This window comes from Cervus canadensis, chromosome 6 (genome assembly GCF_019320065.1).
Source record: "Cervus canadensis isolate Bull #8, Minnesota chromosome 6, ASM1932006v1, whole genome shotgun sequence".
NCBI lineage: Eukaryota > Metazoa > Chordata > Mammalia > Artiodactyla > Cervidae > Cervus > Cervus canadensis.
The window spans coordinates 14,112,941-14,129,389 of record NC_057391.1 but is presented as its reverse complement, the minus strand read 5'-3'; the positions used below and the strand labels follow the sequence as shown (position 1 = coordinate 14,129,389).

The 16,449-nt window shown below is 39.0% G+C and overlaps 1 protein-coding gene across 1 annotated transcript; it reads right to left on the bottom strand.

Annotated features, from left to right (window-relative positions):
- Positions 1 to 912: 912 nt before the first annotated feature.
- On the bottom strand, positions 913 to 16,271 carry FEM1B (fem-1 homolog B). Its single transcript, XM_043470898.1, has 2 exons — positions 15,347 to 16,271; positions 913 to 6,992 (listed from the first exon to the last, which is right to left on the bottom strand). The coding sequence occupies exons 1-2, from the start codon at positions 15,592 to 15,594 to the stop codon at positions 5,357 to 5,359; spliced, it is 1,884 nt and encodes a 627-aa protein (XP_043326833.1). The 5' UTR covers positions 15,595 to 16,271; the 3' UTR covers positions 913 to 5,356.
- Between the last annotated feature and the right edge of the window lie 178 nt (positions 16,272 to 16,449).

The following is a 16,449-nucleotide window of genomic DNA, read 5'->3' as shown; positions in this document are numbered from 1 at the left end:
ACAAATTTAAAAGGTCAGTAAATATATGTCAACCTCATTCATAATAAAGGAACTCAAATCAAAACCATGAAATATTTTCCATTTCCATCACCTTAGCAAAAGCTGAATGAGATAACATCTGATGTCAATAAGGATGTAGGGAGATGGAAGGCAACTGATTCACCTCCATCAGGATTTTTAACACTTGGTCACTAAACCAGAAGTTCCAGGGCTAGAAATGAGTTTGTTCTATGAAAACAGTACACAAGATGTTCACTGACTGAAACAGTATTTGGAATATCAATGAACTGAAAACCTAAAAATTCAACAGGAGGGCCTGGTTAAATAAATTTTAAGTTCATCCATAGAATTAAATGCTATAAACTTGTTCTTTTAAAAAATCTATACATACCAAAATGAAAAAATGTCTAAGATATACTCAATGAAAATGACAAGATGCAGAATAGTGCAGGAAAGTTAAAAAGTCCACTTGCATTTTTAAAAGCAGGAGAAAAAATACATATATACAGACAGAATTCTAGGAAGCTACTCAAAAAACTAGTGAGTATCCTCTAAAAAGTCCAAATGGGAGGCAGAGAGAGATGAAAAAAAAAATTTTTTTTAACTATTTGAATTTTTCTTAACTATCTGAATTTTCCCCCATGTACATGTATAACTTTCACAACTTTTAAAAAATGAATTCGACAAAATATCATCTCAACACTGAACAATAAAGACACACACTTCAAGGCAGTTTTTTTCAAACATTTACTGAACACAAACACCATTTTTTCCTTTTACACAGCAATATTGTTAGTTTCAAATTAGCTGGGCTATTAGGACTATCAATTACTATGAAATTAAAAATGATTCTACATGTCAAACTCAAATAGAAAATGTCATGCAATATATAAATCACTAACAGACCTCTGGTGCAGTCAGCAAGTTTACTATGTTTATTAAAGTCACGTAAATGGTTTGACAAAAGTGCACAATAGAATGACATCACTGGTTTGTTATAAATCACAGTGAATTACTAGAATACAACAATGTAATTCTTCTATGTGGAGGATTGCAGGATGAGGTGAGTGTTATAAAAGATAGGCTCTTTCACCATGTTAAGCCAGTCATATTTTACTCCTCAGCTATGTATGTCTGAAAAGACTGGTTAGCAAAGCTGATTTTTCTCCCTCATCTTCCTTCTCTACCAATTACTAAGCAACAACAAAAAAGGCCATGCACAAATTTTACACCACCTGATAAAAAACAGATACAAAACCTTGTTCATTTCATCACTTAGCAAAGCTTGTATCTTCGCTCCTTCATTTTTTTGATTAGGCCACTCAACACGTGACTTACCCCTAAATGAAAAGCTGTTAACAATTTAGCGAGTCTCACCCCTGCACACACAAGAGACACTCCCCATAACCATCAAGTCAGTGTTCCTTCCCTACACATTAACACAAATGAACACACCACAAACCTAGGACTAGAGACATTTACTTTACAGTTTTAAAAATTAATATATCTATTGCCATTATCCATGTAGTATTTATTTCAGATCCCACATTTGGAGAAGATACTGTACAACCCAGCCCATCTGAAGATTTGGGCAAATCTGCCAGGAATGTATGAGAAAGCCCGGCAATGTGCCATACACATTAGGAGCTCTCTACCTTCCAGAGAGGGTATCCAGAGCAGGGCTGTGCATTTTCAGAGCAGAAATAAACACACAGCTTAAAATCTTATGGACTAATAACTTTTCATAGAGCAAAAGGCAGAGTTTTGTTTTAACCCATTTTAATGTTACAGTAGAGTCAGTGAGGGAAACGGAATAGTCATCTGTACATTGACACATCTGGCTAGCCTGAAAGGAATACTTAAGGTTTTTACAGAAAATCTACCATAAAAACAAGTCCTTTATACTTTTATCCATCTCCTCTCTAGTTCAATCACTGGCTGCTTCTAAAACCAGCAAACTAATCCAAGGTCCAGTAACTCACTCCTCACCCTGCCCCTTTCCCCAAGAAAGAACGGTTTTTGCTCAAATAATCCAAAGCAACCTTATTCCTAAAGTAGCTGCCTCAGCTGAGGTGGAGACTAGTGACAGAGTATTGTTCCCTTGGGACCTAATTTTCAAAAACACTTGCCAAATGCAGAGTTGATACTTATGCAGCTGCTGGCCCCAAATCACATTTTACTTCAAACAGTGCTAGCAGACCTAAGTTTCTCATAATTACCAGTTACTAATCAACTACCAGTGTAATGAAATAAAACCCTTCCCAGAAACAAACAAGACCAAAGCTTGCTTTTTCGTTGGTTGATTGGCTGGTTGAAGTTCACACAGCAAAAAACATTAAGATAGCTGGAATGTGGCCTATGAGAGAGTAATCCAGGGTAGATTGAAAACAATGTTGTTTCAGAGTTCTTAGGTCAAAAATTTCCCCTTTATCAATCTAAGGATGGATTTGTTGCCCATTCCTTGAATTATACATTTACCTAAACTCAAGAGATCAATTTTACCAACTCTGAAGTGCAAAACCCACCCAGGTTTCACATGGTTTGCCCAGGCATTCATCCACCTGGGTCTCTAATTCAAATTTATATGACAATTATTAAGCAAGACATTTTGATTGAATTTGTAATGTTATCAAGGAAGATTTATAATCTAAAACACAATTCTACCAATAATAAACACAAAATGACAAAAGTGGCTAAAAAACAGCAATAGCCCAGAGTTCTCAGAGAAGCTGAGATACAGAACTATTACCTTTCTTACCTATTTATTTCCCTTTAAAAAAAAAGAAACTTAAGTTCGGGAAGGGTTTGGCTAAACACATTTTAAAATAATTCTACCAAAAACAAATTAAAAAAAAAACAGGCATGTAGATCACTTGTTTCAAGAATGGTTTTATACAGGTGTTTCACAATACATATTTGGATTTGGTTTACAAGACAGAATTAGATCCTTAGCGATATAGTGAACAATGTACTGCTATAGTATAGTTAAAAAAAAAAAAATCTCAGTTACCATTAGCAAAATTCATAATCTATCCCACTGTCTTCAAATTCAACTTTGTCAGCATTTTCAATCAGCAGTTTTACTCTTTCCAGCATTCAGTCCTCCCTTCTCAAAAACACTTGAGTATCATTAAATTTCGTTGTCTGAATATGTACAGATAATCATTATTCTCATTTAATAAGTAATACCTAAAATAGTTCTCATCCTGGGTAGCCAAAGGGATGAACTGTTTTATAAAACATGCAACATTATCTGATATTTTAAGTTCTGATGTTTAAAAATCATATGCATTAATAATGGAACCAAGTAAATACCAAGTATCACAGCTATTCCTCAGACTGTCAAATAAGCAGGCCTTGAAGTCTGAAAAATACAGGGTCTGATCTGAGCTGTGAAAAGGGTGTGATTCACCCACCTGGAGGATGAGCATTTTCTCTTTCAGGCCATGAGAGTTGCCAAGAGCAAGGTACACTAGTTCCTTGATTCACACCAGGAAGATCAAGGCCAGCAATTTTCAAATTAGGGATCAAATACCTCCCTTCAGACCATCCTAAAAACCTTTCTTGTAAAAATCCCAGGTTAGGAAAACAGAAGCAGATCACTGTGGCAGAATTCACCATCAAAACATTCCTGACTGAAGCAAGAAGACACGCGAAGTGTAACTGCAGCAACAGTACAAGTGTCCTGCATCCTTGGGGGATAGGTTTTTAAAGTCCCCCATCCACCCCCTCCATCCTTCAGAGTATCTCATTTCATGGGGTATCTCTTATCTTACTTAAGGCCCTAGGTGCTGATTTTGGCTTGGTAACCATCTTTTATACTGATCCAGCTGCAACCTTTTTCTTCGACTTCCCAAAGCAATATCCATACATAAAATGTTAACCAAAATCTTGTTGTGTTTTAAGTTTATATCTGATGTTGCTACACCATTATAATGCTTTCCATGAAAGAAAAAAAGCTGCAGGTGTTCACTTACAGTACCATGCACTATGAGTAGCTAAGGCATTCATTTGGCACTAGAGAAAAAAATACAGATATAGCTAATTTTACTTATCATTTTTAACATTGAAAGAAATAGGTATGTACCCTTGAATTTCTGTGATGCTTAAAGATAATCACAGAATATTCTTTTAGTCTGACAGTCAAAATGTTGCCATTAAAACAAAACCAAAACCATAAAGACCTCTGTACAGCCTGTTGGAATAAGTGACATTTTCTGGTTCCAAAATTTGCTGTCCTCAGACAGAAATAACTTTCAAAATGGCAATAAGAATTACTTTCATCATCAAAACATTGAAGCTATAACACTCTAGTGATTTTTCTACTTATCACAGACTAAATGAAGAAAGTGAAAAAAATATCCCAGTTCCTTTTCACCTGTCATAAAAACCTTAGGGAGGCACAAATAATGCCCTCTGGAAAAGTAGTTTTCAATTTGAAAAGATACCACACAAGAAAAAAGGGAGAAGGGGACAAAAACAGAATGTATAATGTATAACTATAATGTGACAACTTGTTTCATAGGAGAAAACACAGCAATCATTAATTTTTACATGTCTGTGAGCTGAGTCAAATGCTGACTGCTGGAATTTAGATTAATCACATCAAAACAGAGATGTCTATGCATTTTAGAATCCAAGCCCAAAGGCAAACAGTCCATCAATATTCTCTGAAAAGTTGTTTAAGATTACTACTTTGTATGTATCACCGAGCATAATTCAACAATTTCAATGGAATTAACTTTATGAATTTTTAACTATTATTAAGTTAGCACATTTTTCAGGTTAATATGCAGCTATACTTTTAAAAAATCCTCCCGATGTTATAATGTGTTGTATCATTTCACATAAATAATGGAAGAGTGAAAACTACCTATTGCAGTTTGGCATGTGCAGAACACCTGGATATTCCATTACTTTTAACGCTTCTTTCAGTTGTTTTTCTTCATGAAATCCTCAAAACTGCTGCAAAGGCTAACACGCTGACACAGGCTTAACAGAAATGCTTTTCTAGGCAATTTTGGTAAAACATTTATCAACTTTAAATCATAAATGTCCCTTGTTACATAAACATTTTATATTCATTCCTTTAAAAAAAGAAAAAAATAGCTAAGTGACCAATATCCAAACACCTTAAGATTATAGTTACACCTAAACAATGTGGTTTTGTTTAAAGTGTATTTGAAATCAATAACCATATGAGGCAAGAAGAGCAAATACAAAACTAAGGAAGGATAAGTAGGGAGGAAGGATAGTGGAAAGAAAAGTAGAATTTATGAACACATAATTCTATTGTCTGTGATTAAAGTCCTTTACTTTTTAGCACCACATTAAACGATTTTACATATCCAGTCACTTAATGAAATCCAACAAACTCTTCAAGAGTTCTGGGGATCTGGTCTTGGTAGTTAATGTCATTAGCCCGAACTGCCCGGGCAGCCAGGCACTTGAGACTCATCTTCATTTGAGTTTTAAGTAGTATTTCTGATACCCCAGTTGTACTTTTGTCTAGTGGAGTTTTATTCTGTTTATTTGTCATGTCAGTGTGAGCGCCAGCTTCAACTAGACTAATGATGATAGAGTGCAAGGTCAAAAAATCACTGATGGGCCTGTTGTACTGAACAATAATGTGAAGGGCACTGTTCCCTTCATTGTCCACAGCATTCACCTCAGCACCGCAGTCCAGCAGGAGCTTTGTGACAAGCGCGTTTGGAAAACTACAAACGTCATTGGTGTGGAAATCATCAACTGGGGTATTTGAGTTGACAGCTAGATGCAGCAGGGTGAAACCTTCACGAGTTCTGGGATCAAGGTGAATCAGGTTGTAGATCTGCTTGTTAATTTTGCACTGATCTTCTTCACTGCACTGTGTTTTAGTGGAGATGCAAACTAAATACAGAAAGGTATAGAGGTTACATTCATAATTGTCCATAGCACTATGGACATCAGCATCTGGAATATTTTTTACTCTGTTCATACTCTGTTCTATTTCCAAAACACTGCATCTCAAAACACATTCTATGTCTGGGGCCTTCACAGTTTCATTTAAATGTATCATCTGTGAAAACACTTGGGCAAATCGAAGAAGATCCTTATGGGTATTTCTGTTACCTTTCTGTCTGAGGTGCAGGGCATGAAGCCACAACTTGATACACTGTTCAAATTCCATGTTATCTGCATAAACAGCTCCCCTGTAAATGATGGGATGGGAAACATCAATGTTGTCGGCACCTAAAATCCGTTCCCGAACTATAAGGCCTTCCATATGAAGAGCATCTCTGTCTTGCCGAATGGATTCCAGTTCCTGAGGATTTCTACATTCAGTTCTATTCCCATAAGCATGGATTGGTGGGAGAACCTCTTTCTCAAGAATGTTATCACCATCTTGAAACCTCTCCAACATAGCTAAATATAAATAGTGATATGTCTTCATGATGTCGTAGTTCTCACGATCATTTGCAAAGGAGGCACCCAAGAGCTCCAAAGCTTCAATCCGACTTCTCCGGTCACAATCAGCATGAGAGAGCAATAGTTCAACAACATCAGCTTTACAGCTTTCAGCAGCTACTTTTAATGGCGTCATCCCATGGCCGTTCACTACTATAGCAGCACGCCATTTTATCAGCTCCTTCACAATATCTATGTGCCCAGCTTCAGCTGCAAAATGCAATGCTGTGGCTCCACAATGTGCTTTAGCATTCGGATCAGCACGTTGTTCTAAAAGATATCTGACCACGTCAGTGTGTCCCTTATAGGCTGCAATCATTAGGCAAGTGTTGTCATACTTGTTGGCAATGCTGATGTTGGCATTATTTTCTACCAAGTATTTCACAATGTCCAATCTGCCATCAAAGCATGCTGCCCGCAGCGGGGTTGAGTTAGTTACTGTGGTGTGGTTCACGTTGGCTCCATGACTGACTAGAAGTTTAACAACTTCAAAATGTCCTGCTCCTGCGGCACACCAAAGAGCAGTGGCACCATCAATGACATACCTGTTCATGAAGAGAACAAACAGTCAGCAAACAGAGGCCACCCGCCCTGACACAGATTTAAAGGATACAGTCATTTACACTGATCCCAAACCTCACTCCACAGAGCATTAGTTAAACATTGGTTTTGGTGAAAATAAAATCAGGTAATTTAAGTAAAGCACTCAGCACAATACTTGTATCTAGTATGAGCTCAATAAATGTGAGCGATTATCAGTATTTCCACAGTATAAAAACTTAAAAGAAAAAATAAAAAGAGTCACCGACTTCCTACTAGCAGAAGTACATAAATTTCAGGAAACAGAGGAAATATACAGAGTTTTGTAACTTCTTTACCACCAAGCTGATTCCCTGGCTCTTAGAGGAGCACAGAATGTTCCTCTCTCCCAGCACCCTCAGGTACCACAGTTTCTCTCAGTACATCAGTAAGAAAGCCACCACAATCTCTGTGTTAATGTTGTTAGACACTGCATTCAGAAGAAAAGTATTTGAGCAGATAATTTTACCTAGGATTATCTAAACTAGTTAAGTATGTACATACTCTACTAAAGCAATGAGAATGAAATAATTACTGCTCCTTACAATATGAATGATACAACACAGGTCAAATTATATATCCTATGAAGTAAAAAAAGTACAATCCACTTGGTATAAAAAATATCATAGCTCAACCCCAACTGTCAATACTGTCTATCACTTCTGCTGAAAATAAAAGCCACACTTTATAAACATCCAAGCAATTACTTCTTCAGTTTCAAATAATGAAGCAAAATGTCTATAAATAAAAGCATTCTCAGCAACAGCTACCTATAGGGTTATCTGTAGGGGAGAATGTAGGATTGATTCGGAAGGGGCTTAAAGCTATTAGCAATGTACTATATTTTGAACTGGGTAGTAGCTACATGGGTGGATATTTAGGGGAAAAAACTCATCAAATTGCATAAGAAAGATTTGTACATTTTACTGTATGGAAAACAGTCCTCAAAATAAATTTGAATACTTCTGAAGTTTCTTTTTAGAATTTCATTTTTTAAATGTCATTTAATTGTTAATTAATTTTTTAAACTACAGAGTGAATCAAGAGGGGCTTCCCTGGTCATCTAGTGGTAAAGAATCTACCTTGCAATGCAGGGACACAGGTTAGATCCCTGGCCCAGGAAGATCCCACAAGCTGCAGAGCAACAAAGCCCGTGCACCACGACTACTGAGCTTATGCTCTAGAGCCCAGGAGTCGCAACTACTGAGCCCCCGTATCACGACTACGGGAAGCCTGGAAAGCTGGCCTACAGCCCACACTCCCCAACAAGAGAAGCCACAGCAATGAGAGGCCCGCGCACCACAACTAGAGAAAGCCCACGTACAGCCACGAAGATCCACCAGGGCCAAAAGAATAAAAATAAACAAATCTTTAAAAAGAATGAATCAAGAAAATAAGAAAATAAGACATTACATCAGTTGAAATGTTTCAGTGGTTGCCAACTGTAGCTTTTGCAGACAATTTAGTTTAATTAAAATTCACTTATTACGTCTTTATTGTCATGATTGTAAACACAAAGTTCAAAAATGTTTTCTTAAAAAAGAAAAAAAGTTTTCTTTCAGTCAAAAAAAAATTCAATTTACAAAAACACCAGAAAATACCAATATCTAACAGTAAATCTAATAAAAAATGTACAAGAACCTCTACTCTATACTGAAAACTATAAAACATCCCTGAGATAAATTAAAGACCTAAAGAAACGGAGAAATAGTCCATGTTTATTGTTTTGGAGATTCAAGAATGTTAAGATGTCAATTCTCTGCCAAAATAATCTACAGATTCAATGCAATCCAAATCAAAATCCCAGTAGGCATATGTGTGTGTGCATGCATCCACATGTGTGTAGAAACTGAAAGGCCAACTCTAAAATGTATAGAGAAATACAAAGGAAAGACCCAAGACAACCAACATAATCTTGAAAGAAAAGTAAAGTTGGAGGACGAAATACAGTAAGACGGTGTGTTACTGGCACAAGGATAGATAAATACTAATCAAAAGAAAACAACCAAAAACCCCACCCTAGGAATAGATTCACATATACAGGAATACAGATTAATGACAAAAGGTCCACTGAAATTCAGGTATAAAGTATGGTCTTTTTAATAAATAGTGAAGAAGCAGCCACTAGACATCTGTTTAGAAAATAATCAACCTTGACCCTATTCACAAAAATTTCAAAGTGGCAAAGACCTATAATATGCAAAACAAAACAATAAAAGCTTCTTTAAAAAAAAGACTATCTTTATGACCTTGGGGTTGATGATTTCTTAAACATAATGCAAAAAAAAAAAAAAACCCATAAGAGAAAAAAATTGATTAGACTTCAAAAAATTAAAAAAATTTTGTCAGGAAAGTGACCAGCAATCCACTGGTCACTGGTCCAATCTCACTGGAGATACCTACAATCAATTATCTGACAAATCACTAAAAAAGCAAACAACTCAATTTTTTTTAAAAATGTGGAAAGACTGAACAAGTATACTTCAAAACTATATATTCAACCAACCAATAAACATATGAAAAGATGTTCAAGATAATTACTCAGCAAGGAAATGCAAATTAAAACCAGGAGTTACCAGGAGTGATCAATACACACGAGAACAGATGAAATACTGACATGACAATACTAAATATTGACTAAATATTGACTAAATATTGACTAAAAATTGACTAAATATTGACTAAATATTGACCAGGATGTGAAGTAACTGAAACCCTTCCGGCTGATGGAAATTTTTAGTGGGAATATAATCTGGTTCAACCACTTTGGTGGTTGACTGCTTGAGAAAGTATTAAACATACACCAACCCTATGAGCCAACAGTCCCACCCCTTGGTATATACTTAAGAGAAATGAATGCAAATTCCACCAGAAGACATATACAAACATGTTCATACCAATGTAATTCATAATAGTCAAATACTAAAAACAACCAAAATATCTGTCAATAGGATAAACTGCCATACATTCATGTATGTAATATTATAAGACATTTTAAAAATACTTATACATGCAACTCAGTGAATGACTCTTATAGATACTGTGTTAAACAAAAAGAAGCCAGACAGAAAAAAAGAGTACACTGTATGATTCCATTCATAGGAAGTTGAAGTATAGGCAGAACTAATCTAGAGAGATAGAAGTCAGAATAATCATTGCTTCTGGGAGGGGAAGGGAGAGGAAATGACTGAGAAAGAGCATAAAGGAAACTTTTAAAGTGACATCAATGTTGTGCCTATTGATGTAGAAAGTGATTACATGGATGTAAGCAAATTAAAATTTTATAACATTTATACACTTAAGATTTATGCACCTTACCTGATGTTATACCTTAACTAAAAATAGATATAATTTAAAAACAAAAGAGGCACAAGTCAATTTAAAGAAAAAGTTTAAACACAGAAAGTTAATAATTTCAATGTGTCAAGCACTGTACTAAGCAATAGAGAACATTTAATTCTCATAATAACCTTTTCCCAATAATCCTATAAGGTAGATAACCACTATTAAGCCCATTTTAAAGACACATAACTAAAAGGCTTATATGAGATTAAAAATACAAAAATCTTTGGAAACTATATAATGCATCAAATGTAAGGAAACATAATACATGTCATTGTTCAAACATGTTTCCATTTAAAAAGCTTTTCCCCCCCAAATCTGTTTATTAATGTAACCTATCCAAAAAATACATAGTTAAAATAGTTAAATTTACATAGTTACAAAGTTTCCTTGCACTCCTTAAAAATAAAAAATTTTTACATGCCAGGAACGTGAACCTAAACTAAATAAAACTCAAGAATTGTTGTACTAAAATAAGCATTCATGTATATTATCTTTAACTTTTGCAATAACCATATAAAATAAATAGGACCCCCATTTTAAATTGGAAAAAAAAAAGACAAAAAGTGATTAAAAAATTTTTTCTGGCCTCAAATTCCCCAGTACTAATGACATAAGGGAGAAGCAAATGGCAACCCACTCCAGTACTCTTGCCTGGAAAATTCCATGGACGGAGGAGCCTGGTAGGCTACTGTCCATGGAGTCGCAGAGTCGGACACAACTGAGCGACTTCACCTTCTTTCTTTCTATAGTTCCTTTTGTAGAAAGAAATGGCAACCCCCTCCAGTGTTCTTGCCTGCAGAATCCCATGAACGGAGGTGCATGGTGGGCTAGTCTATGGGGTTGCAAAGAGTCGGATACGACTGAGCAACTAACACACACACACACACACACACACACACAATGACATAAGGTTAAAAGTTAAATTACAAGTATATACTTCACTTGGGCTTCCCAGGTGGTTCAGTGGTAAAGAATCTGCCTGCAATGCAGGAGACGCAGTTTCCATCCTTGGGTCAGGAAGATCCCCTGGAGAAGGAAATGGCAACCCACTCCGGTATTCTTGCCTGGGAAATCCCATGAACAGAGGAGCCTGGTGGGCTACAGCCCATGGAGTCGCAAAAGAGTTGGACATGACTTAGAAACTAAACAACAACATCCCTTGGTTTTTATAATCATTTAATACTTTTTCCAATGTAATCTAATAATTTCCATTTTCCCTATGGTGATATGACAGAAGCCTAGAAAAAGTTTCAATTATCTATTTTTATTGAGGCAATAAAAATTTTGAAATACTTAATGACAAAAATATTCACTGCAGAATGTCCTTTAGGAACATTACCCTTAGTAATTTTTAAATTTCTACACCTTAATCAGATTAAAGGGACTAATAATCCTAACACTTATGACATTTTTTGTCCATAAAATACAGCTAAAGTTATAGCTGCATACTGCCCCAAAACAAAATGCCAAAAATATTTACAACAAAATGAATAGATAGTAAATAAAAATATAATCAAATAAATGCAATATTTTCTTAATGAGTATGGGAGAAGCACTATAAAACACTGATCTTTCTGGTCTAAAATTGCAAATTTTAGGGTTCCCTCATAGCTCAGTCGGTAAAGGATCTGCCTACAATACAGGAGACCTGGGTTCGATTCCCGGGTGGGGATGATCCCTTAGAGAAGGAAATGGCAACCCACTCCAGTATTCTTGCCTGGAGAATTCCATGGACAGAAGAGCCTGGCAGGCTATGGTCTATGGGGTCGCAAGAGTTGGACACGACTGAGTGACTAAGCACACACACATGTATTTCATCTGAAAAGTCAAGAAACTTTAATCTGGCATTCACCTTTTAAAATAAAATGTTTAAGGATAACATTTCTGATCACAAACCTAAACTCATCTATTGTCTGGTTCAAGCATTTGAAATGAAAATAAAAATTCATTCAGTGTAAATGATCGACACTTTATTTTAACCAAAGTCCTAAAATCATTTATTAGATTATATATACTTCCTCGAAATATACACTGGAAATGACTTTCTAAATGAAGTCAAGTGACACTGTGCCCCTAAGCCTTTCCCCTACCTGGACATTTAAGGATCTGTACTAATACTGACTTTAAAAAAAGAGCACTCAACAAGATTCCCAGAGGTCCTGTTCTCCTTCCTATCCATGTCAGCAAACTTCTTCTAGGACAAGAGTTCCCCACAAACTCTGGCACTGAGCAGTCAGGCCCTCAGAACTCAAACCAGCACAGTATTCCAAGATCACATGGCACCTCTCCTTTGTTCTGGTCCATTTCTGTAACACTCTTAACAGCTTCCCATTCTACAACTAAAGGTTCTTCTTTCACTCCTATTCATGTAACTTTTCTTCCTATCCCCTCATCTATGTCAACTTTAATCTTAACAGAGTAAGCCACAAGTAAAATAATCTCAGAATGGTGTGAGTGGGCAGAAAGGTGGCCAATTTCAATTCTTCTCTTTTGTTAATTAATTTGTAAGCTCCTCAAAAGTAGAAACTTTGTATTTTTTTCTGTATCTTCCAGAGTATGTGTGGGGCACAGTGCCAGGCCCATCACAGTTATTTAGTAAGTTTTAAAAAAACTAAACTACTTTGACAGAGCAGCTAATGAATCCATAATTGTAATAATACATAAACAAAAAAAGACAGATTGAAGAAGGCTCAGACAAAATGTCAAATGATAGGAATGTTTCCAATTCCAGTCTCACCAGTCTGATATTTCACGACAGTCATCAAAATCTGGCCTCCACCTCACTCCAGTCTCCCACAATCTCTTTCTTAATTTCCCAGGCTTGAGCCCCTCCCTGCAACGGCACTGAAACACTTGTCATTGCAAGTGTACCATGTTGCTGCTCCTCTTCTTCACTTTCTACTTTCTATCCTTTAAGACTGAGCTCAAACATCACCTCAGCTGCGAAAACTTCCCTGCTTCTCGCAGGCAAAGGTGAGCACTTCCTCTTCCTGCATTCCCTCAGTAGTCCAAAAGATTCCTGTAACCCTAAATGGCATGGCATCTATTACTCATTTTCATCAATCTTTCCCCTCCCCACCGCACCTTAATCCCTCCCACCCAGGGCCACCTGAATGTCTCCCTGGGAACCGTATGTTACTCATCTCTGCATACCCAATCCCTACTATAGAGCCTGGCACACAGTAGGTGTTCAAAAAATGTCTGCTTACTGAACTAATTTCACTGGTCAGTGCAAAATACGGGGCAAGATAAGCCACTATGAAGGGTCAACGCTACATTCCTTGTCATTTCAGGTTCTCTTAATTGCCACTTCAAAATACCTCTCTCTTTAACAGTTAAGAAAGATAAGCAAAGCCTTTTCAAATGCTTCAGAAAAAACTATTTTTTCTTGCCACTATTCTCTCCTCATCAAAACAGGCCTCAGCAATCTCCTTAGGAGCAGCGGACACCAGCAGCTGTTACTGCAGAGATTCATAGCTCAGTGGATGCTTGTGCTTATACAACTGGAATGGTGCTTGAAGTTCAGAGGTCATTCTACTTCACTCCTCCTCTGTGTATAGGAAAGGCTGTGGGAATACAGAGTTACAAAAAGAACACAGAAGCCAGTAAAGGAAAACAAACAAGAATCAGGTTGCCATCTTTGGTTAATATGATAAAGACCATCTCCTTAATGTCTAGAGAGGTGGTACTAGAGATTAACCACCACCCATGGGCTATCAGTTCAGTAAAATGTAATACTGTGAAATATTTTCCTCTCATCTGAAACAGAAGAAAATGCTCTTCTTATCTCAACTTAAAAAAAGAATCAATCAAAATTCAACAATGCCCTAGTCATCTCAAAGAAGAGTTGTTTTTTTCAATCAGGTTTTATCCAAGCAGTATTCAATTATCAAAACTAAAGATACATATCTTTATGCTTGGATCACATCTACCTCAAAAGAATAAAACGCTAGAAGAGCTTACCTACTGGCACAAGTCAACAAAAACAAATGCAATCAATGAAGCAAAATCTTCATGAAGTTGTAATCTGTAAAACAGGTTATAACGATCCACACAGAAAAGATAATGTCAAACCTGACAATTCTGCATTCAACAATATGACACCTCAAAATATGTACAATTCAACTTAAGTGGCAAATTTTAACTATGACAATATGCATTTTTGAACTCCCCACCTGGAATAACAGTAAATTATCAAGCTTCCCCAGAAGATGACGGGATAACATTAATTTAAAAATGGCATCATCTTCTCTCACACCAGGTCCTATGCCATTTTCGCAGCCAACATATCTCTTCCCAGCAATGTGTAAGTCAGAATCATGTCTAGGGATGTCTGGCTGCCTGACAATCCCGCAAGACGCTGAAGCTGCTGCTGGTTCTAGGGACTTATTTTGACATTAAGGTGCCATAACCCACTAAGGGCTTTATCAGACACTCGAAGGGCTAAAAATTGCGCGGTCAAATAATTCATCAATCAGAGGTTTCCAATGTTAATTGCTGACCTGGTTAATTTCTGATCTCGGTTACAATCTCAGTCCTGACAGAGGGAAAACCTGAAACGCCGCTACGACCTCCATACTGCTTGTTCATACACTATCTAGCAGAGCATTGGTTTTGCCTGCGTGCTCAGTCGTGTCCAACTATTTGCGACCCCATTCACTGGAGCCCGCCAGGCTCCTCTGTCCATGGGATTTCCCAAGCAAGAATACTGGAGAATACCTATTAGATATTAAGACAGAGGGTGTGGCTATTTACCTATGGAGGGAATAAGGGGTAGCGGCCGATAAGGATGGACAGCAAAACACGGAACGGAGTATCCGCCCTAGAAGATGAAGTGGTTATTAATGCTGCAGGTCAGGAGATACAAAAACGGGAGAAGCGATACCTCCATGAAGTGAAAGCGTGGGACTGGAAGATCCATGAAGTGGTAGGTTCGCACGCGTTAGAGAGGAGGCAGGAGCTGGGATGTACCTACCCATCGAAGCGGACGGTGCCAGTCTGCTGAGTCTGCACCCGGTAATGTTCTAACAGCAAGCGCACCACCTTAGCGTGCCCATTGCGAGCTGCGATGATGAGCGGCGTGGAGCGCTGCCCTCCCTGCTGGCTGACATAGCCAAGCAAATAGCGGATGTCGCTTTCAGACCGGTTGAGAAGCAAGGCGGCCAGAGTCAGCACCTTGCCCTCGCTGGCCGCCTTGTATACATAGCCAGCCAGGCCCTCCATGGCCGCCGCCAACTCCAACACCCGTTTGGTCGCCACTGCTGCTGCTGCCTTGCGCCCCCGGAGGCCGCGTTCGCCAGCGCTTGAAAACTGGGCCCTCACAGCCCATTCAACAGGGCGCCGCCGCCGCCGCCGCCGCGCCCAGGCAGCAGCGCGGCCCGGGGAGGGCTGAGACGCAGAGGTGGCCGAAGGCCGCGGGTGGCAGGTCTGTGATCCAGCCCGGGCAGGGAGGAGGGCGGTCAGGGCCGCCCCCAAGGCCCCAGGCGCCGGCCCTGGGCCGAGGGGATCTCCATGGCGGCCGCCGCCCCGGGCCTCAGGCCGGACCCCTCCTTCCTGCGGGCTGCGACAGGCGCGTGCCCGAGCTACGGGTCGCCGGTGAAATCCCAAGAGGGCCGCGCGCGCCCCGGATCGCGAAGGACGGCCGCGTTTCACCCGACCCGGCCCGTCAGGCCTAGGGCCTGAAACTGCCTGGTCCTCCGCCCCCGCTCTCCGCCCTCCCCAGGACCCGCAGGCCCTAGCCCACTGGAGCTCAGAAACGCCAGGCGCTGTCGAAGGTTTCAGAGGTCCACGCCTGGGAAGGCCCTCGGAGCGAGGCGGAACGCTGCGGCGCCAGCAGCCCCTGAGCTCGGGACAGGGAGGAAGGCGGGCCTCTGCAGACTGGGCCGAGAGGGGGAGGGTGCGACCAGGGGACGGTTAAGTGGGGTGTCTCTTCCAAAGCCTACCGGCTGGCAAACAAAACCCAATGAAGAAAGGTTCTGCTACGCGAAGGCGGCCCGTACCCAGTTCGGCCCTGATGTCCTCATTGCCCTTGCTGCCCGGAGCTTCCAACTCGCTCCCGTTAGGCTCTACGGGTCCCTA

Excerpts from the sequence above, each read along its gene's own strand:
- FEM1B (XM_043470898.1), bottom strand. The coding sequence starts at position 15,594 with ATGGAGGGCCTGGCTGGCTATGTATACAAGGCGGCCAGCGAGGGCAAG. Across the intron at positions 6,993-15,346 it reads GGCACCGTCCGCTTCGATGG|GTATGTCATTGATGGTGCCA; the intron begins GTAGGTACATCC and ends CTTCATGAACAG.